The sequence below is a fragment of the Sciurus carolinensis genome, chromosome 3 (assembly GCF_902686445.1).
Source record: "Sciurus carolinensis chromosome 3, mSciCar1.2, whole genome shotgun sequence".
Lineage (NCBI taxonomy): Eukaryota > Metazoa > Chordata > Mammalia > Rodentia > Sciuridae > Sciurus > Sciurus carolinensis.
Genome location: NC_062215.1, coordinates 79,848,886 through 79,874,151, shown reverse-complemented (window position 1 = coordinate 79,874,151; position 25,266 = coordinate 79,848,886). Strand labels below are relative to the sequence as shown.

General features: G+C 50.0%; 1 protein-coding gene across 1 annotated transcript in view; it reads left to right on the top strand.

The window, feature by feature from the left end:
* Marco (macrophage receptor with collagenous structure) overlaps positions 1–24,953 on the top strand; it is a 36,026-nt gene extending 11,073 nt beyond the window's left edge. The window contains exons 5-17 of the mRNA XM_047545723.1: positions 3,883–3,981; positions 4,054–4,098; positions 6,738–6,782; positions 7,079–7,186; positions 10,561–10,659; positions 10,767–10,802; positions 11,282–11,380; positions 11,473–11,535; positions 18,708–18,752; positions 20,016–20,114; positions 20,535–20,579; positions 21,166–21,342; positions 22,511–24,953. Of these exons, the coding sequence (XP_047401679.1) occupies positions 3,883–3,981; positions 4,054–4,098; positions 6,738–6,782; positions 7,079–7,186; positions 10,561–10,659; positions 10,767–10,802; positions 11,282–11,380; positions 11,473–11,535; positions 18,708–18,752; positions 20,016–20,114; positions 20,535–20,579; positions 21,166–21,342; positions 22,511–22,641 (1,091 nt within the window). The 3' untranslated portion in view covers positions 22,642–24,953. The remainder of the gene's footprint in view (positions 1–3,882; positions 3,982–4,053; positions 4,099–6,737; positions 6,783–7,078; positions 7,187–10,560; positions 10,660–10,766; positions 10,803–11,281; positions 11,381–11,472; positions 11,536–18,707; positions 18,753–20,015; positions 20,115–20,534; positions 20,580–21,165; positions 21,343–22,510) is intronic.
* The last annotated feature ends 313 nt before the right edge of the window (positions 24,954–25,266 follow it).

The following is a 25,266-nucleotide window of genomic DNA, read 5'->3' as shown; positions in this document are numbered from 1 at the left end:
ATTATGTGTGTGTGTGTGTGTGCGTGCACATGCGCTTGCGTGCCCACACATGCCTGAGCCTGAAAGTTCTAATGCCAGGTCTGCTGCTTGTTAGCGGTGTGACTTTGGGCCTGTAACTTTTCTGGAATCTCAGCCTCTCGTCTGTGTAGACAATAATAGAGATTGCTTGGTTCACCTTGCTGGAAAAGATGCAAGTGAGATGATGCACGTAAACATGTGGCAATAGCAAGTGCTCTTTAGGACAAGGCCTGGAGCTAATTTGCCTTCTCTTCCTCCCTCGGTCCCCTTGCGTGTGCACGCGCGCACACGCACACGCTTCCTTTTCAGCCCTGTCCCATTCCATCAGCTGAGTGGTTGAAATTTCACTCTGAGGATAACTATTCATAATGTCCTTGGGCAGAACCCTTTGGTCCCTGATTTTCTGGACACAGCCCACATCACACCTCTGGCCAGGGAAAGCTGTGGGACAGCCTCTGTAGCAGCAGCAGCCTGGCTATGGGCTGGCAGACCTGGGGACAACCCAGGTTCTGCCCCTCACAAGCTGGGTGACCTTGAGAACTTTGCTTAAGTTCCTGGACTTTGTCCTCCTCTGTAAGAGGAGGATAATGATAGGGTGTGTGTGGAGAGAAAATAATAAATATGAAAGGCTTAGTCCCTTGCCTAACTCAGGGTCAGCACTCAATAGTGTCATTATTTTTTGCTGTTATTCTGTTGTTACTGGAAAGATAGAGTTTGCACTTGAATAGCCCCCACCCTGATACAGGTCAGTCTCATCTAAGGAGGGGATGTCCTGGCAACTTCTGTGTCTTTAGCTTAGAATCAATGTTTGCACCTCTTCTCAACCCAGTGGGTCTAGTCTGGCTTTGAAAATCTGCCCCATCACCCACCAAGGATCAGCGCCCCAGGTACAGACTGGGAGCCTTCCCACCCTCAGGGTACCAAACAGGCTTCCTCCTCTCTCTCTCTGCATGATATACAGTTGTCCTTTTATACCCCTGGGGAATTGGTTCCATGACCCCCCTTCCCCGGGTATAAAAAGTCTCAGTTGCTCACATCCCTTCTATAAAAATGCCATAGTACTTGCAAATAACCTACGTACATCCTCCTTTACACTTTACTTTTTACTTTCCTTTCAGGTAAAATTTATTTATGTATTTATTTTATTTTATTTTTTGATTTATTGTACACAATACCCAGTATAATGTAGAAACTACATAGATAGTTCTATTTATGCAGAACTATTGAAATTTCACTCCAAGGATAGTTCTATGTATGTAGGTCAACTTGTGTTAAGAGTTTTCTTAGGGGATAATGACAAGGAAAACTTCTACATGTTCAGTACATTTTTGAGTTTTTCCCCAATATTTTATATCTAATATTGCTATCTAATATTTCTAATATTGGTTAAATCCAAGGATGTAGAACTCAAAGATACAGAGGGCTGGTTGTTTAGACTCTCCAGCTCTATGTCCCACATTCCTCAATTGCTCTCTGTCTCCTCCCCCTCCCTTCCTACCCCCTCCCCCTCTCCTCCTCCTCCTCCTTTTCTTCTTTTCTCTCCCTGCTCTCTTTTGGAGCCACCAAACCAAAGTCAGGACACTGCCATTCCAGGACTGGGGCTGCAGACCTCTGCCTCCTTCTCAGGCGCCACCTACCTTCCAGGTCTCCCACCACCACTCTGGCCTGCCCAGGGCAGGCTGTGGTCTCTCTCCCCTCCCCATGGCCCGCCTTCCCTGGTCAGGGCTCCCCAAAGGTTCATTTTGAGGCAAAACTCCCTGGAGACACACAGGAGGACAGGAGAGGGGAGCTGGGTGTGGAGCTGAGGCAGTGGCAGTTGCCACAAGCAGCTCTGTCCTCAGCCTAGGCTTCCTGGTCACTGGGGAGACGTGGTCCTTAGCCTCCTATGGGGAGGGAATCATGGAACCCACCTATCCCTCTTTCCCCCTCCCTCTCCATCCCAGACCTTCATGCTTGCTCCCAATAAGTATTAATTAAAAGACGAGGTACCACTGTAGAAACTAGGACTCCAGATATGAAGAAGACAGATAAGACCCCATCCTCACCAACCTTTCAATTTAGGGAGCAGCTCCATGTGGTCACAGCCCTAGTGATGACTCCGCTGATTGTGGCAAGTCTCTGTGTAAGGAAGCACAGAGGGGGTGACTCTCCCAGGCCAGGGAAGCCTCCTGGAGGAGCTGCCTTTCAGCTGGGTGGATGCAAGTTTGCCAAGAAATGAGGTCCTGGGCAGAGAGGGTCACCTGGGGTGAAAAGGGAGTTTGGTAAGCTATAGAATGCAAAGAAGAATGTCTGGGTGCCCCAGAGCAAGAAAGCAGAGATGGGGTACAAGGTTGGGCAAGAGTAGAAACTAGGCAGGCCCAGCATGGAGTGAGGTTGATGGGGCCCTCTGGAAAAGCTCAAGGCACTTTTCCTCTCTGCTCTACTAACTCCTCAGACTACCTCTAAGCAGCTATTGGCTATTATCTCCATTTCACAGATGAGGTAACTGAGGTTCAGAAGTACACTGACTTGCTAAAGATGATGCAGGCAGATTTGGAGGAGCTGAGTTAGAATCCTGAGCCATAAGGGAGCAGAGGCAGACGACACTGCCTGCGAGTGGGCGGGGAGAGCCATACTGAGGCACACAGGCTCCTAGGGGGCACCCCTGGAAAATACCTCCTGGGGCCTGGGCCCAGCCTGTCAGGAAGCGGGCACTTTCCCCAGAAGGCCCAGGGACAGAAACCTTCAGCCTTGATCTGCCCAGAGGAGGGACACCTCTGCAGGGGCCTGTTATCCCTGAGGCCTGTGAGGTCTTTGGACCCCTCGCCTCTACCCTTTTGCTAATAAAACATAGTGAGCACCCGCTTGCAGTGGGGTCTGCTGTGTTCCATAGCCCGTTTAGTCCCCCAGAAGACCCTGTCAGGTGGGTTTTGCTATTCCCTTGTTACAGATGAGGAAACGGAGACTGGAACAACTGGAGACACTTCTTCAGGTCCCATTGCTGGTCAGTGGGAGCTGCCTGTCAAACCCTTGATGGATTCTTTTTCCTGAGACACGTCCACAGGGACCCTGAGTCAAAGTGAGGTGTTCTAGTCCCCGGTTCTGCTCCATCCTTCTGGCCCCCAGTCTTGTATATAAAATGACACAGCACTCTGGATCTCACAAAGTGACTCAGAGTCTACTCTGAAATAGAAAGCACATCACCGCCTTCCTGCCCCAGGTGCCTACAAGGTGTAGACTTTGTCCTTGGGAGTTCTGGAACCTACCAATCTCTCCAAATGAGTGACCCTGGGCCAGTCCCAAGCCGCTCAGAACACCATTCCCCTCCTCGGTGATTTGAGGACAAGTAGCCCTGTGCTGCCCCTCCGATGTTCTGAGACTCCAGCCAGCCCCTGTCTTTAAAGCAATCCTTGGCAATGGGAGAGGACCATGTGACTTGCAGAAATCACAGGTCCCATTTATTTAGAGCTTGCATGGTGTGTTTTCTGTGAAGGGTCCCATGTGTGACCTCAGAACAGCCCTGCAGGAACGGGCACATTAACTCCATTTTACTGACAAGGAAACTGAGGCTCAAAACGAGCTGCGCAAGGTCCCCAGTCAAGGGCAGCGCGAGCACTTGAAACCGGGCCTGACTGACTCAGCCTCCCTCAGGAGGCTCCATCTCCGCAATTTCTTTTTCTTTTCCTTTCTTTTTTGCCTTTGAGGCCACTGGCTTCTCAGAGGAAGGAGTTTCTCCTCTTTTCTTCTGCTTTACCCTCCATACAGTTTGGTTTGTCCTTGGGGCTTCATTAAAGTTCGTTGAGTGAATGGCGTGAGTGGCATTGTCATCCTACATCTTTTGGTCACCTCATTGATACCTGTGCTCCTCTTCTTCTGGACTTCCAGGTCAAAAGGGAGCCCCAGGTGTGCCCGGCTTGCCCGGCCCGCCAGGGCCACAAGCCGAAAAGGGAGCCAAGGGGGCCCCAGGACATGATGGAACCCCAGGTATGAGTCTCCTGACCCAGTGACTTTTTTCTGCCTTGTCTGGGCTATGCTCTGAATTCCCTTTCCCTCCAGGTCTCCCGGGACCCCAAGGCCCAGCAGGCATCAAGGGAGAGGCAGGTGAGTAGGGCCAGGGTACAAAGGAGCACATGGCAGTCTTTCTCAGAGTGATACTCGGGCTACAGATTCTGACCCATGCCGGAGTCTGATGCCCCGGAGGGGTGTGTACAGGGGGAGGTGGCTGGCAGGAGGTCCTGGCTAGGCTGAGGCCAGGAGGCATCCAGGGAGGGTAGGACTGGGCAGCAGCCTTCAGGGCAGTACAGACAGATGGAGCCTCGGCCTGGGCGGAGCTGGAGGGGTGGATGCTCAGCTTGCCCTCTGTGCTGAGTCCAAGCCTGTGGGCATCACTGGGGAAAGTCAAGCTCCCTGGTTCAGCAGGAACTGAAGAGTCTGGTATTTCTGCCTCTATGGCCTTGGCAATGTCCCCTTATCTTTCTAAGTCTGTTTTTGTTTGTCTGTCTGTTTGTTCGTTTGTAAAATAGGGTTGAGAGTGCTTCGAAGTGTTGCCAGGGGATTTGAGATAATGATATAAAAATCATGGTTGCTGCTGGGAAATATTAGGTTCCATTTTTTAGACTGTAGCCTAGACTTGCCCAGCTGTCTTGCAAATGGCATGGCATGTGTGTTAGTTTTCCATCACTGTGACGAAAAACCTAAGATAAACAAGAAGTCTGGCTTGAAGTTTCAGTCCATGGTCACTTGGTTTTATTGTTTCCACTAGGCCTGTGGAGAGGCCAAACATCATGGAGGGAGTGAGTGACAGAGCAAAGCTGCTTAGGGACAGAGACAAAATATACCCTCAAGGTCATGCTTCCAGGGACTTACGTCATCCACGCAGGCCCCCCTCCTAAAGGTTCCACCACCTCCAAATAGCCCACTGGGCTATGAATTCATCAATGGATTAATCCACTGATGAGCTCAGAGCCCTCATGATCCTATCCTTTCCCGATGGTCCCATCTCTGCACACCACTGCCTTGGGGACAAAGCCTTCACACATGAGCTTTGGAGCAGGGGTATTTCAGATCTAAACCGTAACAGCATGGCTGAGTCAGAGATCACGGGGACTCAGAGATGTCCCTCCCCAGGGAAAAGACCCGACCCTGAACCTGAGGATGGTTCAGCCTCTCTACTCTCCACTTAGACCCTCCAGTTCCAAATTCCAAGGGGGCTGAGGCCTCTGAGATGTGAAGACGCAAAGTCAGTAAGACCTTTCCTAGCAGAAAGCAGGAGGGGAGGATTTAGAGGAAGAGGGAAGTAAACAAACCAAGGGTCTCTAAGCCTCCAGGCTGCTGAGGCAGAAAGAAAACCTAGCAGACCCAGAAAGGAAGCCAGTTAGGAGGGGAAGCTCCGTGGGCCTGACTTGTGGAAGGAATTTAATAGCTGGGAGCCATAGACCCTATTCTAAGTCCCTATTAGGGGGATTTCCTGGAGGGTTTAAACAGCAAGGAGGGAAGTTTCTGGCACAGAGTGGGGTACACGTGTGCACCCTCCACCACACCCAGGTGCTCACACACCCACTTGTACATACGCGTGTGACACATCTATGCACACACTCCATTCCCCACACTTACACAAGCACCCTCACACTCACACCCACAAACACTCACGCTTGGCCCGCAGGGAGCTCAGAGCGGGGCAGGCTGGCTCAGAGTGGCATGGTTCTCTCTGCCTCCTCTTCCCTTCCAGAGACAACAAACGGGAGAGGGACATGGGTTGGGTTCCCCGAGCTCCCTGGATTGCAGCCGGTGAGCCCAGCTCGAAAGGAGAAGGCAGAAACCCAAGGACCCAGCTGTTCCTTTAAGGGGGAACAGAGTCAGTAGGCTTTGCTCCTCTTTGAGTTCTGACAGGCATGCACACAGGGCTCAGAGCAGGGTTGTGCTCACCCGCTGTCCTTTTTAATTTTAAATTTTGAGACAAGGTTTTGCTAAGTTGCTGAAGCTGGTCTTGAACTTGCAATCCTCCTGTCTCAGCCTAAAATAACTTAAGGAAGTAACTTCAGTGGTGTCATGGAGAGTGTGAGCCCGCCTGCACCTTCCCACAGGGCACTGCTGGTCCCCCAGGGAACAGAAGAAGAAATCAGCTACTTGCTTAGAGCCTCCAGCCCCTTCACTAGTCCCTGCCCTCCCTCCCTTTCTCTCTCAGTTTCCCTCCTGGATCCCTCAGTTTCCCATCACATCTCCACTGCCCTGCCCCTGCCCCTCCCTGCACCAAGCTCCCACCCTTCCTCCTCCAGAAACACCCAGCACACCATATGCTAGTCTAGGGCCCCAGGACCACGCAGGAGGGGACCATCATTTCTAATTTCCACTTTTGTCCTGAGTACCGGAGCACTAGGTACACACCTACCAAGAACCTAGTCATTAGCAGCCCAATTTTACAGAGACTAAATGGAGGTGTGGAGTTCTTCAGTGGTTTTTCCACAGTCATCCAGCCTGCTGGGTGCTGGAGTTACAACTCAAATGGACTTGCCTTATTCGGCAGCCTTTCTTTTGCTGCCACTTGAGACACACCCCCAGGCACTGTCCAGCCTTTGGGAAGGGAGTAAACATTGCCTACACCCTCCTGGGACTCTGCCACATGCATTCCTGCATTTGTGTGTTGGGAAGTCTTTTGCCACCTCAGGGGTGGCCGAATGTCAGCTGACTGAGGAGCCCAGACCACAATGACTGAGCTGGAATCCCCCCTCCCTTCTCCACAGGCCTCCAAGGACCCAAGGGCGCACCTGGAGAGCAAGGAGCCACTGGTAACTCGTGCTTCCCATGCTTGGGATCAGCAATCAGTGCCTGAGTCCTGAGGCAGATGCTCCCAATGTCCTTTCTCCAGAGGGCCACCGTACCCCAGAGGGTTCTTTTCTTCCCCACAGTCCTGTCCCATAAGTCTTGATGAGATGTATCAAGGTCACCCAGGACCTGAGCTAATGCATCCCCAGACTCTCTGGGTCCCCTTCCCCCTCTCCTCCACACTCTCCCTGCTTCTTTCCCCAGGAGCCCATCCCCAGGAGGACACTTTGAGCCCACCTCACTGATGTTCTCTTTGCAGGCTCCCCGGGACCCCGAGGAGAAAAGGGCAGCAAAGGCAACGAGGGTCTCCTGGGCCCCAAGGGGGACACCGGTGCTAAGGGCGACAAAGGCGACCTGGGCCTACCAGGTGAGGGCGCGCCGGGGTGGCGGTGCTTGTGGGGGCCAGAGGGAGCTGGGGCCCAGGTTCTGTGCCACCGCATCTACTCACTGCCCCTGGGGAAGGCTCTGCCTACAGACGCCCCCTGTGCGCTGGGTGGCCTCTTCTTTCTAGGTGAGAAAAGACAGGGCTGAAATGGGAGAGGGAGAACGACGCGGTTTCAGGGACACCTAGTGGGGTCAGAGCCAGACCCGGAGCTCAAGAGGAAGGCAAGAGGTGGGCCTGCGAGGGGACTTGGGGAAAGGGCAGGTGGGCAGCGAGGGACAGGAGTTGACTCCAGGAGAGGGACCACAGGTGGCCAGCAGCCCCCGCTGACAGCAGGTGCTGTCCCCAGGCAGTGGTCCTCAGGCACGGGTCGTGTGGAAAGCTGTGGGTGCTTGCTCTAAGTGCACGTTGGGCCTGAGAGCCTCATTTAAAGGCCCCGAGTGACTCTGACCTTGAAGGTCTGGGACCACACTTGGAGAAGCCCTGCCCGAGGGCTCTGGACCTGATGGAGAACTTCATGTTCCTCATCTCTGACCTCTTACAGCCCCATGGGGGGCTCTGGGTGCAGTGGGGGAACCAGGCAGGCCTGGTTGCAATCCCTGCTCTGCACCTGCTCACCTGTGTGATGAGGCACCTTCCTTAACCCTTCTGACTTCCAATTTCCTCACTTCAGAGAAGAATGGCTATTCGATTAAAATAGCAAGTAAATTATACACACTTTGCAGGACAGTTATAAGGGCTAGATATGTTTTCAAGTTGTCCACCACATGATAGGCACTAAATAAATGATACCTATTAGTGTAGTAATAGTTATCCATTAAGGGAGAAAGGGATGGACTTCAGTTCCAAGATCAGACAGACCTAGGTTTTATATGGCTCACTAGTTCTGTGATCTTGGGCAAATGACTTAACCTCTCTGAGCCTCAAGTTACCTACCAAAAGAGTATAATACTAACCTTTAATGAGGATTAACTACAAACAGAATATTATACATATAGGATGGGTAACACTGTCCCTGGCAGATAGCAATGATTTACCTTATGAGAAACGGGACGTTTGACTTCAAACAGAGCCCTGAACAGGGATCTCTCAGCCATCTTCAAATATTCGAAAAGCACTGGGAGGGGAGAAAATATACATGGCTCTGGGTGGTGCCCAGCAAAAGAATGAGGACCAAGGAGCCACAGTTTCAGAGGGACCAATTAATTCTGCAGAGGTAAGGGAGCAAGAATGACACGGAAATTGGGGCTGACTCTTGATGAAATGGCCGACATGAAATGGCAGCAAGCCCAGGAGGATAGAGGGGCTGCAACTCCTTCCTGGAGGGGCCCACGCAGGCTTCCTGAACCGCAGAGGGTTGGGCAGGCTGTGAGGTTCCTGGGGAGCGGCCGCACGCTTCTCTCTGCAGATGGGAAAGGGAGATGCAGAGTCTCAGAGTGGCCCCAGAACGCCAGGGGAGGGGTGACAGCCAGGCCTTTGCCTGCTCGCCCTTGTCGATCGAGTCTGATCCACCTGGTTTTCCAGCGAGTCCAGTCCCAGACCCAGGTCTGGAAACACAGGGGTTGGGCCTGAACCTCTGGAAAGGGAGGTTCGCCCCAGCTGGCCCCGCCCTGAACCCCTCTCTGCCGACGGCGAGATTTTGCTTTCTCAGAGCCTGCCCAGTCCACCCACACCGTGGTACTGAGGTTTTACCTCCACTCTTTGCCCCAGTAGACTGGGAATGTCATCTGCATGAACTTTGGAGTTATAGCAACACAGATGCAGGTCCAACCCACACTGGAGAATCAGGACCAGGAAGCTGAGTGCTGTAACTTGATGGCTCTGGCCCAGATCAGTAGGCAGCAACACATTCCCCCAGGGAAATAATCCCAGGCCCTTCTAATAGGTGCCACTGGACCCTTCTCCAAAGGGACACCCTGAATGGTCAAGAACGGCCTTCTCTGCTGTTTGCACATTTGGCTGTTATGAAACACCTCAACTGAAACCAAGTTTCTTTTTCAATTAATTCATTATTTTTTAATTGACAATAAGTGCATGTTTACGGGGTACAGTGTGATATCTGGGTACAACTCAGGGCCTATAGGTTACCCATCATCTCAAGCGTTTATGCTTTCTTTGGGATGAGAACATTAAAATTCCTTTTCCTAGTTTTTTTGATTTACATTAACTCAATATTGTCAGGATGATCCCCCTGCGGTGTGACAGTGCACGGGATGTTTTTCTCCTCCTTAGCTGTGTCTCTGTGTCCATGTAGCCATGTCCCTTATGATTGGCTTATCTCCCATCAGGCATCAATCATTCTTTTAAGTAGCCAAGTATCTCAAAGAATTTAAATTCCAAGTCTTGCACTAACTTCACTCCAAACTCAGGCCCAGCAAGCCCGACTCTTTCTCTTCCCTTGGGAGCATTGTGTCCCTGATCTTAATTCACTGGAGGGAAGGTTGGAATCCTGCTTGAGACCTCTCCAGAGCCATCTTACCAAAATGATTGAACAGAGCAATAAATTCCAACAAAATCTCCTCTGTCTACTTCAGATCTCTAGAAAGGCTGTTTGGGGGTGAGATGGTCCTCCTTAGACTTTCATCAAAGTCTGTCCCAGGGGCGTGGAGCTGGACATCACACTAACTGACAGGAGAATGTCAGCAACTTAATGAACACCAGCTGCCCAGTGACCCTGCATGGTGTGGCAGGCAGGGTTGTGTGGCTCACTTCCCAACCAAAAAGCACTTTGGAAAGAAGTCAGAGTCCTGCTCCTGTGAGGAGCCACCCTCGATTGATATGCACCAGGCACTGGCAGGAAAGGAGGAGGGAGAGATGGAGGACTCAGGAGAGGACAGGGTGGATGAGCCCCGAATGCTGATAGCAAGTGGAAAATTTGGAATCTTGGATATCAGGAAAGCCTGTATCTGAAGTGCTGGCATGAATATGAGCTGTGGCAATGTTTTTCTCTCCATCCCCAATGCCCCAGAGTTGCGATTCTCAGCATTTGGGATCTGCTTTCTAGAATATTCAGATTGCACTTTGAGAAGCTTTAAAAAAATAATTTCCCAAATGTAAAAGTGCTGGTTGAGCCTGAGCTGCGGTCCTCCCCTAGGGAGGCAGGGCTCTGACCAGAGTCCTGAGAGCTGGCTGCAGGGCCTTGTGCCCACCAGCAGCCACGCCAGGTCACTTTGACAACCGTTCATGAGTTTGTGTCTTGCCTCTGGGGAAAGGCAGTGTGCAGTCATATCTTCTACCTCTGATCACCAAGTAGAAGGTCAAGGGGTCTTGAATTTGGAATTTGTGTGGGTTGGGAAGTATCTGAATGGGACCCCCTGGCTGGGTTTGCCATGCCTGACCCTGACTCCTTGTCTTTTCAGGAAGCAAAGGGGACATGGGCATGAAGGGAGATGCAGGGGTCATGGGACCCCCTGGAGCCCAGGGAAGTAAAGGTGACTCTGGGAAGCCAGGCCCACCAGGTAAGAGGCCGTGTGGTCAGGGCCACTAACCTGTAGGTATGTATGCCTCTTTTCCTTGGTGCCTGAGCCAAAGGGTAAACATTCCTGAAAGTCCTTCTTTGTTTTAGGTTCAGCTGGAGTTCCTGGAGCCAAAGGTGATCAAGGTAAGAACTGTGGAGTCTGGGCCAGCTGCAGCTGTGGCTGTCTTTCTAGCTGCAGCTGTGCCTGTGCAGTCACATGGAGGACCAGACTCCACCATCTGTTATTGCGCTGTATATTAACCCAGAGTACCTGAGGGTTCTCAAAACCAAGCTCCTCCTGCGAGGAACAGAGCAGTCGGTGACAGGCTGGCTTCATTGCTAGTCCTGGTTAGACCTTCACCTCACTCTGCCACACAAGGTGCAAGCTGGGCATCCACCCTCAGAGTTCCTCACACATCCACATCCACGAGTCCCAAACTGCACAGCAGTGAACACTAATAGCGCTAGTTTATGTCTTGTAGGACAGATGGTTAAAGCTGCAGAGGGGACTCTAAGGTGTTAGGAGTCACGTGTCTCTGCTGAGAACTCAGGCATGCAGGGGTGGGGGCAGCCAGACCTTCGGTCAACCACCTCCAGCCTTGTGGTCACCACTTCACTTTCAGGACAACCCGGAGTGCCAGGTGTTCCAGGCCATCCTGGTGCAGCAGGACCATATGGTGCCAAGGGTGAGCCTGGCAGGACTGGCTTGCCTGGAATAACAGGTGAGGTCCTGCAGCCCATGGTGGGCATGGGGAGCACTGCTGCACAAACACCCAGCCCAGCCTTCACGCTGTCTGTGGGGTCTGTTGTCTAGGACCACCAGGAAGTCCTGGGAGACCAGGGAACGAGGGTGCGAAAGGAAGCAAGGGAGACACAGGTAAGAGGGGGTGGGTAGGTGGGGGGTTGCTGGGTGTCGGGGGGTCAGGAAGGAGGACTGCTTCCAGCAGTCCATGGAAAGAGACAGACGTTCTCCTGTGGATCCCTGAGTAGTGTTGGCAGAACCACTTGTGCTCAAGGTCCCTGGGCTATTCTTTCTCTGCTCAAAGTCCCTGGAGGACCTTGAAGGCTGTGGCCAGACCCCAGCCTCAGGGAAGAGGGAAAGGCACCATGGCCTGACCTGCATCCCACACAGTTTCCACTCCAGCCTGCTGATCTTCAGTGGGGTCCACTGAATTCAGGCAGGAGGACCAAGACACCCTTACTTGCATGTTCTGGGGGTGCTGGAGAGTGCTGGCCTGCCCTAACCCAACTCACAAAGACTAGTTTACAAACCATCCTGCCAACTTTGGTCGAGGTCGTCCACTGTCATGGCGATGACATGCCGATTTAGTCTTGATTATATGCCCTGTACCAGTCTGTACTGATTTTGTCTAGTCTCTAGGTTTAGGCTTCTGCTTTGTGTCCACTTAGTCTAGAAAGTCCCAACCACTGTGTTGGGTGGCGGCCACTCAAGACACACAAGGTGGTGCCAGAGACAGACTGCAGTGCGCTCTGATTGAGGGCTGGCCTGGAGACCTGCTGCATGCCATTCGGAAAGCTAGGGCAGGCGGGGGTGCTGTGGGGGTGCAGGGTGGAGAGAAAGCGCTGTGTGTCTGCTGGATATGTCTGTGGATGGTCTGCCTTGACCCTTTCCTCTGCTGGAGTGGAAGGCATGCTGTATGAGACAACCTGGTGGCTCACCCAGGCCGAGAATCAGACCCGTACGAGGGCTGGTCTTCCCCATTCTGGTTGATCGGGTAGGTGACTTCTGATTCGTTTGTTCATTCCTTCATCACTGCTCCGTGGAAAGCCTTGCACTCTGGGCCTGTGAGCTTTGGCTATTGGGAGCCATGACAAGGGCACCTTTTCTGTCCTTCTACTCCACCCAGCCTCAGAGCCATTATCTCCTTCATGGATTGTGTGTTGGTGTGGACAGGACCCTGTCAGGTGGTATCCTGTGTAGATGCCACCTGAAGGCCACCAGCAAGTTCTTGCCTTGAGAAAGTATCCCTCTGGGCATGGCAGTCAGACATCCCTTGCTTCCTTACTGACCTTTCTAATCTTTTAGTTCCATTATCTGGTCCCCAACCTTACGGTCCATCTGACTTGGGCCCAAAGTTCTCTTGTCCTGAGTTTTCTGTGTGGCTTCCTGGAGAGGACTGTTTTCATCCCTCTGTTGTAACCAGTAGTCACACTCTGCCCCCAACCCCATGGCCAGACTCAGAGCTCTTGGCTAAGCAAGGGCTCTGAATAAATTCAAAAAACATGAATTTATTCTCAGGGCCCCTGTGCCCATCCCTAGGCCCCACGCCTGGTCTTCCACTGTCTGAAGTGGGGAATTTCACCCTGCACCCTGCATCCTGGGACAGTGTGTGTGATAAGAGTAGTTCATGATAGTGAGCATTTCCATGACAACCCGTGGGCTAAGCACTCTAGTTAGTGCTATTTTATGATAAATTGCTCAAAGTCAGGCAGCCAGTAAGAGGTGCACCCAGGGTTGGAAATCTAGGCTATGCTGATTCAAAGCTTGTGGTCTTATCCACTACACTCTATCATGGGGTCTTCCTCTCCAGCAATTTTCATCAGGAGACTCACCTTCTCCCTTCTTCCTAGTTCAGAAAGGATCAGAACACAAACAATAGTAGCTTTTCCCACGCTTAAGAGGAGACATGAAATTCTCAGACCCTATAATGGTTCTTAGTTAGTCACATTAATTTTAACATCGGATACCACAGTCTGATGATCACCAAGTCCTTGTGTATCTGTTGAGCACCTTTATGGGTTCCTCACTAATCATTCCTAGTGATAAATACCAGCCAGTCAAACTCGAGGGGTCGTCCCTTAATTCTGGCTATCCAAGTAAACACAATGAATTATATTTCATTTCACATGGTAATTGCCATATATGTAAAATCAAAAAGGTAGCTCACCCAAGTCTAAACGCTGGCCTCGATCAGTGGGCAGATGATCCATGTAGGCCTCTCGGAGGGGAATTCCAAAAGTGGAATATCTGGTCTGCATATCATGTTAGAGTCACCAGCTACTGAATTTCTGGAGAGATTAGATTTGCTGATTTCTGAAGTGGGAGAAGGAGGGGTGGTGGGAGATGGGCACCAGATCTCCCCAACATGAAAGACAATGTATACTTGTCAATGTCAGGATACTGGTATTCCCCAAACTAAAGTTACCATGATGATTGTCCCATTTTGATACATCAAGCCCAATTTTCAAGCTGATGTATTTCCCATTTTGTAAATAAAATCGTTAATCTCTCAAGAGAATATCTAGGCATTTTGGATGAAAACAGAGAAATTAGAATGTGTTGGCTTGACCTAGGTGACAGCTAGATTTCTTAATTGTGCATTAATTGTGAATAATAAGAGCTCCGTTTATTATGAACAGTGTCTCTGGGCCAGGCACCATGTGCAGAACTTGACTCCCATGATCTTAGTTCATCTGATCTACACACTCGAGTGTTAGCCTTCCTGCTTTGCAACTAAAGGAAGCAAAGGCTCAAAGAGGGTAAAGCCTTTACTCATGGGCTCATGATTAGCGTACATTGAATCTGGGAGTTAATCCTTAAATCTGATTACAAAGTTGTGCTTTCTAGATTTTGTTATGTAAAATGACATAAAGTTAGTCTAATTTATTGAATAGACTAGCATGGACATTTCATCCCATGATAGGTAAATCCTGGCTCAGTCACCAGACCTTCCTGCCTTAGTCGAGGGGCACTAGCCACACTCAACCCTGGAAGGTGGAACGTTCCCCCTTGTTTGTACCGCTTCAGGGAGAGAAGCCATCTCTGATTAAAGAAAAAAAACAGGAAATTCCATTTATTCTGCTGGGAAGATGAACTCCACATTTTATTAAAAATTTTCTCTAATGTTAATTTCCTTCACCTGTCAGTAACAGGCTTTCATCCAAACCCCCAACTTAGTTTTCCAGCTTTTTCTCTTTCAAAAGATTGCAAAAGAACAACTGAACTCTATCTCTACATCCCTTAGCTACTTTGAAAAGTACAGTTTGGAAACAAGGAAGGACTCAGTTTTGACTTGAAATCATGGTATTACTTTCTGCCATCTCCACTCTGTGACATGATGTGAGGAGCAACCAAAACATTGAAGCTCCAAATTAGAAATTTTTCATCTCAATGGATTTATGTCCACACATAACAATTAGAATTTTCTAGGGTCTTTCATTTTTGTACTGAGGCAAAGCCAAATTGCAAATAACTTGAAATCTATTTTCTCATCTGCATGTTAAGATGTTTTACCATAAAGATGAACAACAGAGATAAGCCATAATAACAATTAAGGCCTATATCCTGAACATAATTTCTCAGTTTATCCCACCCCTCATATGTGAATACTCAGGTAGTTTCAGAATTTACTAAATTTTACTAAGTCAGATTACTAAAAGGTCATTTATAAAACTCCTTCTAATTTTCCAGTTTCTTAGAGACATCTGAAGAAGTCGACACACATCCCAATTTTAGGTTACCTGTCCACCATATCACTTCTTAACGCAGCTCAATTTTTCAGTTGTTAGATTAATTCTAAATTTATCAGGATGCACCTAGCCTTTAAGTCCAGAGGGTATTTACAGAAGTTTCCTAATGTTTGGGGCACTTCAATATTTAACGAAGAATCAGGAGGCCTGACCTTCCACTCAGACTTGCCACTGACAAGCTAGGTAACTGTGGACCAGAACTTGACCTCACTGGGCAACAGTTTCCTCCTGGTGGCACAGTGTAGAGTGTCCAGGTCCCGCCAGCTTGACAGCACTCTGGGTGTGGAACAGCCATTTTCCCTGGGAGCAGAGGCAACCTAAGACTTCCATCAGAGCATTGGCGGAACCGTGAGCAAAGGGAACACATGTGCTCTAACCATTCTGGGAGATCATTTCCCTAAAACAACTTTGCAAATAAACCCTTGGGTCTCTCAGCCTATAAGTTTGAGATTCCCAGTTTGCTAGGGTTTGCACCTGTCTGCTTGTGGTTGTGAAGGAAGAGCTGACCTCAATAGTTTTGGAGCCTGCAGTTCTAGATCTACTTTTCAGCTCAGCCATTCCTCACTCCCATGTGTATTAGTCAATCTAGTCAGGACACTGCATTGGTAGACAGTGAAGTAATTACTGACCCATGATCATGATCACTGCTGACATCCATTCAGCCAGCACCCTTGGAATCCAGCAAGGCCCGGGGAGAAATCATATGAAAAAAAATTCTGATTTCCTCCTCTTGAAGGAATAGCTTTGAAGATTAAATTGACATTATTAAACAGGTCTCAGAGGGCATGTAATCAAGGAACAAATTCTATCCTATGAACTGTGGTCCCCAGGAGAGCTCAGGAATGAGTGGGATGGCAGATCCTGCAGTGACAGGAAGCTGCTCTGAGGAGGTAGGCTGTGAACTAGTTCCTAAGAATGAGTGAGATTTGTTTAGGCCAGCGCTACTCAAAGTGTGGTCCCTGGACCAGCAACATCAGCACCCCCTGGAAGTTTTAAGAAATGCAGAGTCTCAGATCCCCAGCCCAGTGCCACTGACTCAGCAACTCTGGGTGAGTCTAGCATGTTGTTTTTTAAAACAAGTCCCATCCAGGTCATTCAGATGCACACTCTAGGTTGATTTCACCTCTCTTAGGGGAAAGGGATGGCCCAAGGGAATCTGGAGGTGTCTTAGGGACCAAAGGATAGCCTGAGTGAAACTCCAGGAAGGAGTGAACCTGGCATGCTGGTGGTACAAAGGCAGGCAGAGGGTACAATTGGAGGCCAAGGCTGAATAACAACCAATTGTGCCATTAAGTCCTGTGTGACCTTGGATAAATCACTCAGCATCTCTGAATGTTGATTTCCTCCTCTGTAAGGGAGGGAAATAGCACTACCATGTGGGGTAGGTGAAAGATAAAAGGGGGTGGCATGGGTAAAGCCCCTGGCACCATGCCCATCACAGTGCAATCAGCAGCCAATGCTGAGCCCCCTGGAGGTGAGGGGCTGAGAAGGGAGAGTGTGGGGATTGAATGGGGGTCTCAGATGGGCCTCATGAACAGGGACTCCTCTGTGGCTCCTGTCTTATAGAGGTCGCTTGTTGTACAGTGTTTTAAAGGACAGCTGGAAAGGTGTATGTATTTGAGTGAGGGCAATAGGGGAGGTTACAGTACTCCAGGGTCCGTGAACCTTGCTTCTAGTGACAGGCTCTTGAGATAGAGATTACTGCAATATGGCACCCTCTAGGAAGGGAACAAAGAGTGCCAGGAGTCGAGATGTGGACCGTTTCCCTGTTTAATGACCGTCATGGACGTATTTCTGGATGTGGTCTTTCCCCTAGTCTCTGTCTATGCTATTCAGATATAAGTAAGCAGAGCAGAGATATCAGGCACCTCTCTGGGTGGCCTCAGTGGAGCACTTAGAGGTCAACAGCAAAGATTTCCCTGTGCCTATTCAGAGCCTCCACCCCAGTGCCAGACAGAGACACTTAGCTCCTGGAGGGAAGACAGGCAGTACCAACAGGGTCTGTGGGGGCCTCATGACACCATTTCTTCAGCTCTGGCTGACACTCAGCTCCCCGCTTAACAAGCATGACTCCATTTTGGCCTCAAAATGGCCTCTCAGGGGAGACTCAGAGAAGAAACTGACTCCAAGTAGAGCCATCTGGTTCAAGGTCACAGGGCCGGGACAGGGCAGATGTGAACTCAACAAGGCTGCATGATCAATGGTTCAGGATGGCTGGGACCTGTCTGTCAAAAACTGACCTCAAAGGTACCTCCCAGCCTCAGTTCTGTTCCCATCCCTAGCATGAGGGGTGGAGTGGCTGCCCTCTGGGAACCTACCAGGGCTTCCTGCTCCTCCTGGCTCCAGATACTCCTCCTCAGGCAGCATCGAGCTTCGTGAGCATCAATGGAGATGCTGCTGGGAACCAAGACTTCTCTCACTCATCCCAAGAAGTAGTTCTCAAGAGGCCTGCGAGACCCTCCGCTGACCGGCACACACCATAGGTGCTCAGGAAATTCAGACAGTGAAGTTGGCATCAAGGAATGTCCCCCAGAAACTGCAAGGAGGGTGACCAAGCTCCCTGGGGCTTCTGGTGTCATCAGAAGGGTGCCCTGTGGTTAGAGTTGGGCTGGGTCTTGGGTGGGAAGCCGATCAAGGGCATGGTATGAGAACAGATGCTTGTGAATAGCCGTTGGTGTCCCCTTGTTACTCTCCAGTGACTGCTGCTTGGTAGTCAGTAATGAGCTTGCATTTCCTGAAGTTTGTGCAACTGTCTTGGGACGTCTTGGTTCTCTGAAATAAGTCAATGTTTGCACTGAAAATCGAGCATCCACAATATGGCTAAGTGAATAAATTGTGATCCTAAAGTGTCCCAGCAGGATGTTGGAGACCTGGGTCTTTTATGAAGTTAATTGAATAAAAGGATGCACAGGAAAGAAGGAGGTAGAAAAGTAAAGAAAGAAGGGAGGGAGGAAGGAAGGGGGGAGGGAGGACTTCTCACATTAGCCACAAACAGAACCCTTGCCAATGATGTGTTTATTATTTTCCCATTTTCTGAACGTGAGACCCTTGAGCCACAGGACTCGTTACCCATACTGGAGGCCACCATGAATAAACCAATAAGTACTTACGGAGCATTCACTATGGGCAAGGACACCCAACGCTCCAGGTGGTCACTAAGTTCCCTCCACAGTCTTTTGGAAATGAAGATAACTTTATTTCCAAACCTTCTCTCAATTCTCTTCATAAATATCTCTCGCTAAAATGCAGCACGAAGGGATTGGAGGGAGACCCCATGTCAGGGTAATGGTGGACAGGGAGGGCTAGCTGGTGAGTCTGGGGTCTGCAACCCCAGACCTTCATCCATCACGCTGCTATTTCACCCCCAAACCCCCATCTCCATTCATCTGCAGCCTGTCTTCTTTTATGTTCTGCTGAAGAGGTTTTAAACAATTGTGGAGAACCAATGTATCTTTCCATATGCATTAATCAGACAAAAGGTAGAGGGTGTCTAAGATTAAAAGTGTCTCATATCTAAGTTTTATTATCTTCTCCCCCTTTTCTTTGTTTTGATCTTAGGAATTCAAGGACAGAAAGGGACAAAAGGAGAATCAGGATTGCCAGGTAAAGGGCTGGCTTCATTTTAATTTCTCGGAAGGATGACTGGAGGGCCCTGCATGCTGGAAGTCAAGTCAGCTGACTTTGAATGCACAGCTGTGACCTTCCCCCAAAGCTGAGGCTGAGACTGTAGGGTTCTGCCATCCAAGCCTCCATTCTTCTGAAAAACCTGGGAGGGAAAGCAACTCAGAATCCTGAGGGTATAGGGCATGGGGCAGAGGCTGAGGACAGCAAAGGGTGGCAAGTGAGCCGATGGTGCAGGCGCTGGTCCAGCCTGCACAGCCCCCATGGAGCTGGGCGATCTCCCTCTCCTACCCTGGTTGGGGGCTTCCACATCTCTGCTTTGGTCTTTGTTCTCTCCTTGGCCCCTGAAGCCCCACCATCCTCCTCCTGCTACATCTTCTAGGCTGTCAGTTAACATCCTTACTGAACCCTTGCTTATAGTTGGTTACTGAGCTCAGCACTTACTACCCAGTATTTCTAGTCTTCTCAACAGCCTGGCCTGAGTGAGTGCTGTTTTAGTCCATTTTATTACTATAATGAAATACCTGAGTCAGCCTACTTTAGAAAGAAAAGAAGTTTATTGAGTTCACAGACCTGGAGGTTCAAGGGCATGGTGCTGGCTTCTGTTCAGCGCTGGTGAAGACCTCATGACAAAAGGTGTCATAAGGTGAGAGTGCACATATGATGGAGAGATTACATATCCAGATAGCTAAAAAAGTCTGGGGTCCCATAATCCCTGGTCTAAGGACTTCTCACCAGGCTCCAGTTCCCAAAGACCCCATGTCTTTTTACATCATCACACTGAGGACCAAGTTCCCAACACGTGAACCTTTGGGGAATACACTCAAACCTTATCCAATCCATAGCAAGTGCTGAAACAAAATTTCTCGGAGCAACTTTTCTTCTTCATGAGCAACATATTGTATTACAATTTTAACTTACTGAAGGAGACACTGTGGCCTAGGAATGCTCTAGCACATTCTCCCAGAATGGCTAGAACTTCCACAAAATTATGTCATCTGCTGAGAACCAACAACCTCTGGAACTCTGCAAGCCACTCCCATCCACATATTCTCAATAGTATTCATCTGGAATTAAGGAGCCTGGAACAGTCCCCAACTGGACAAAACCACTGACTGAATGGTCAAGGAACCATTCACAGGGAACCTGGTGGTCAAGGGTAACTCATGCATTAAATGCCAACATCTTTGGGTCCACCTTGGAAAAGCAGAGCAGGGCATCTACAGGTGACCTTTCTCCTCTCAGGCCCTGCTGGCATAAAAGGAGAAATGGGAAGAACTGGGTCACCAGGCCCTATGGGAGCACCTGGACCAGCTGGCCTGAAGGGGAACCCAGGACAGAAAGGTATGGCTTATCTTGTGATCCATGGGTTCCTAGGAGACAGGCCCTGCTTTAAGGGCTTGGGGGTTTACAGAACCCAAGCTGAGGAAGTTTGCCTAGTCCATTGGCAAGTCACGTGCTGGGAACTGCCCTGGGCACTGAGCACATGGTGGCGACAAGGCACAGTCCACCTTCCAAAAGGCAGAGCCACGAATATGCACTGGAGTCACGCCCAGCCATGCCCTCAGCCTCCCCAGCATCCATGATCCACTGGATCTTCCTGAGCAGGAGTTGCCCCTGCCCCACCCCGTGCCTCATACCTGTCAAACATCAACTGACCTCTACCTCCCTGCCCCTGCATCCCCCAGCCCGGTGCTGGCAAAGGTGGGCAAGGGCATCCTGGCTACATTTCCTTCAAATTGTATGGGTTTCTCCTCACAACAGGGTCTTCTGGGCAGCAAGGAGAAAAGGGAGAAAAAGGTCAAAAAGGTAATTGATAATTCCATTCTTTTTGTGCTTTGGAGTTAATTGGAAAATTGTGTGTGTGTCTGTGTCTGTGTCTGTGTGTCTGTGTGTGTCTCTGTGTGTCTGTGTGGGGGCGGGTGATGAGAGCTTGGTCTTCAAATTCCTTCTTTGGGGGAAAAGCTGATGGTGTTCTCTTTCAAATGGCACAAGTGACCGCTGGCCTCAGTCCCTTCCTCCTTCCCTTCCTTCCTTCCCTCCCTTGTTTTCCTCTTTCTTTGCCCACCCTCCTCCTTTCCTCTTTCTCTCCATCTCTTCTCCTTTCATGTCTCTCTCCAGTCTTTCCTTCCCTCCCTTTTCTCATGACAAGACATGGTCTGTGGACTTTGCAAGATCAGCCACACAGGCATCTGCTTCTGTGGCCTCTGTGCACCAAGGCTGCAAGCAAGGTCGAATGGAGGCCAGGAAGTGAGATTTTTCCAGACTCATGGTAGCCAGCCAGGGGGATTCCTTTTCTATAGCTAGAGGACCTCCAAAAATGAACAGGAAGAGCCTGCATTTACAGAGGTCCTGGGAGCTTTCTTCACCTCTCTCCATGTACTTTCTCACCCAGGCACGTCCTTCACGTATGCCAGAATCATCGGCAGCAGTAATCGTGGTCGGGCTGAAGTTTACTATAAGGATGTCTGGGGGACAATTTGTGATGACTCTTGGGAAGACTCTGATGCCACTGTCTTCTGCCGCATGCTGGGTTACTCCAGGGGAAAGGCCATCGGCAGTTACGGGGGTGGTAAGTGAATCGTCCAGGAGGGGCCTCTTTCTGGGGGTGCTGAAGTGGTGTGTTGACAGCCTTTGGTTGCAGGTGACTCAGTGTGGCTTGGGTTAGGAGAAAAGTAGGTAGTGGCTCAAGCTTCAGAGGCTCAGTGCCCTGGACTTACCTCCTTCTGGCTTGGCCACCCCAGGGAATAGATACCATCTTGGTTGTCCCAGCAGTGACAGTGAAGGCTTTACAAGGTTAGGGCTTGCCTGGTTGGGTCAGTGTCCATCTGGTCCTGGAATCAGAATGCCACATGGGTGTTTGCAGGAGTTGACTCTCCAGAGGAGGGAGTAAAGATGGAGGCCAGGTGAAGACAGATGTTCGCAGCATCTGTCCAGAACTCAGATTCCCAGCAATCTTGACTGTGACTATCTTTAAGGAATACATGAGATGACTGGGGGTAGCTCAATGCTTGCCTAGCGACTTACCAATCAATTTGGGGAAGAGGTCTTGAGGTGCAAGACATCAGCTCAGCTTATGTCTTTTTTTCTACTCAAAGGTGAAATCATCAGCAAAGAAATTAAGTCCCCTGGCTGAGCCCCTTTCTTTGCTCCTAGGGGCTGACCCAGCACAGACACTAGGCTGATTCCCCCTGCCAAAGTGCACCCACCCCCGCCAAAGTACACCCTTGCTTTTTAATCTGGATCCAATGGGGCTGTACTACTCCTTTAAAATACATGTTTTCCTCATATAGATTAACCCATATAAAGTCATGCTGGAGTATAAATGAGTATAAATGACTGTAAACAAGTATTGTAACTGTTTTCAATCTCAGAAGTGAGAGGGTTTGACAGAGGGTGGATGCTTTAGACCCATGAGATGACATGGTTTAAAAGACTTTGGGAAAGGTGGACACAGTAGCAGTGAATCAGCAGGGGAAAGGCTGGGGGGCCCCCAGGGGAGATTTCAAATAGGACGTGAATGAAGTTTTACGGTTCTGAATGACAGTTCTATGGAAGTGTAGGGAACAGAATGGAGTCAGAGTCATTCCAAGAGACCAGACGCGCTTTTAACACGTTGGGCGGACCTGATGTGGAGGACTTGACAGCCTACCCCAGACGGGAGCTTCTGGGGACCAACATGGCAGCTTCGCTTTGCCGTAATCCCTCTCTCCTCTCCACTTTGCTTCCTCTACCTCAAGGAACTGGGACAATCTGGCTGGATGATGTCGCCTGCACAGGCCAAGAAACGACCCTGTGGAACTGCAGGAAGAGCGACTGGGGCTCTCACAACTGCCAGCACAGCGAGGACGCAGGCGTGGAGTGCAGCTGATTGAAGCCCTGAGCTCCCGGCTCTGTCCCCAAAGTGTCTTTGGGCTCACACACATGTGGACAGGAGCAAGCTCTCCAATGGTTCCCTGGGATTGGTTGGGGAGGGATCATGAATAAAGCCCCAGGCGTGACCTGGCAATGCCATGGGCGGTGGATGTACACCAGAGGTAGCAACGCCCACCCCTTACTGATATGCCCGCTCGACACACGCACCGTTTCTTTGAATTCTCACAGGCCCACGCACCCAGGGACGGCTTCACCTGATACACCAGGGGCAGGGTAGGAGCGGATGGTGCCTTTCGAAAGGTCACCTGCTGTCCACCTTGGTCCTGACCATCCCTTCAACTATGGGCATCTCTGAGGGCTCCCTCCCCTCACACTGGGGCCTCTCACCCTGTCTTTGTCTATGCAGCAAATGAGAGGCTGGCTGGCAGTTGGCACCAGGTGGCACGATAAATATGAACTGTACTTTTCAGCCAGAAGATTAGTTCTCATTAGGATGGGAGCTCCATATATGCAGGGACTTCTGTCTGTTTAATCAACCCCAGCAGGGACTCTGAAAATATTTATTGAATAAATGATTAAATTAAACCACGTAGGTAAGGAACTCATCCCGAGGGCCTGGCACCCTGCCCCTGCAGCAGTCACCCCCAGGATGTGTACGGCATCTCAGGGTCGCTGTCTTTTTCGCTGGGTGTTGTCAATGGTCTATCTGAATGTGGAACCTGGGACAGTGAACTGCATGCGTCACATGACCCCACAGTCACCATTACCTCTTTTTTTTCAGTTGTCGATGGACACAATACCTTCATTTTATTTATTTTTTGTGTGGTGCTGAGAATGGAACCAGTGTCCCACACGTGTAGGCAAGTGCTCCACCACTGAGCCACAATCCAACCCATCATCATCTCCTAACCAGTGAGGAGGTTCAGCCTCGGAACATCAAGAACTTTGCCCAAAGTCAATTGCAAATGGCAGAGCCAAGTTAGAAGACAGGAAAGGATGAGAGATGAAGTGACCTAAGTTTATGGCAACCGCTTAGCACTCCAGGCAGAGGGTGGAAAAGTCTACCCTGCAGGAACAAGCTGGGCTCCTCCCTGTGAGACTTCATCCAGCCCCCAGGACCCAATGGCATTTCCAGAGTTCAGCAACATTGCTAAAGTGGCAGGGGACAGGGAACACTTTGGCCCTTGATTGGGTAGGGCTGCCTTAACCAGCAGAAACCTCAATAATGGAGCACTTTGGGGGGACACATGGAATGGGGGATTGATAAGTCAGAGAGGAAGACAAACATTTTAAGCCATTTTGAGGGTCCCTGAATTTGTTGCATATTTTGCAAATGTGTAACTAATTGGGTTTATTAGCACCCACCACCCCTTAAAACCTGTTCTAGAAACTTTTTGTCCAAGGGAAGGAAAAGGCAGGCACTGCCTGATCTAACAGCATCCACACCAGCCAAACCTCCAAACTGACTTCCCGAGCCCCTTCAGAAAGAGAGCCAGAGAAAGAGTTGAAAGTGGAAACAGCCTCCCAAGGTTTTGCATTTAGCTCATCAAAAGCTGTGCCTGGAGACTTGATCCTGGCTGTTTAAGTAAAGGAGGTCTGAGCTGAGCAAGCAAGAAGGGCCTGGGAAGTGGGGGGAACTCCTCACCCCCAACAGTGGATGATGGGAAGTGGGAGTGAAGAGGCAGAATAGAAGGAGGGTCTCTCCTGCGGGCTCAGGCCCAGCTCCCCAACCCTCATTTCCTATCCCAGGATCTGCCTCCTCCAAGAATGATGGACAGGGGTGAGGGATTGGTTCCTGCCTGGGAAAACCCCTCCCTCCATTCCTAGGAATACTAACTTGACCTTTGACCCTGACAAGGAACCAACCTCCTGATTCTGCCATTTGTGCACCCTGGGGGGCTCATTCATGCCACCCCACTCCAGCCCTCACCACACTGAGCACCAAGCTCCCTAATTCTGCCTCTCTAATATTTCTCCCCTTTACCTAATTCTTTCTCTCTTTGCTGCCAAGATGGCCTAGGACACAGCATCATGGCCTGGGTGCTCTGAACATCTAACTAGTCTCCCTCCTCCACGCTCCACCAACTGTTGAGTCTTCATACAGATGCATGAGAGATCTTTAAATTATTAAGGCGCCCTGTCTAAAACCTTCCATGGCTCCCCATTCCCTTAGGTGTGGGCCAGACTTAGCACCATGGCTCACGAGGAGGTACTCCTGACCATCTAGCTCACCCAGGGCTCCAGTAGGCAGAAACGTTTCCTTTCCTGTTACATCCAACACCTTTGTTCACTCGCTTTTCTTATGCAATGTCACACACAATAGGATCTTGGGGAATATTTTTGGATTGATATTTTTGAATAAATGAAGAATTGGATGAACCAATAAAAGAAAGAATGGGTGTTGACCACAGCGCTTAGCACTTCCAAGCTGGGGCTCCTGCAGAGCTGGGCAGTAGACCTTGTCCCACATGCCACTCTCCTTACATTTATGTGACTCAGGTCCCCATTCACAGGTTCCCAGACTGAAGGAAAGGCTTTCTCCTCTGCCTTTTTTGTTTTATAAGGTGAGCTTTCAAAACAGCATCATGGTGCCCACATGTAAAATTTACAGAGAGTAAAT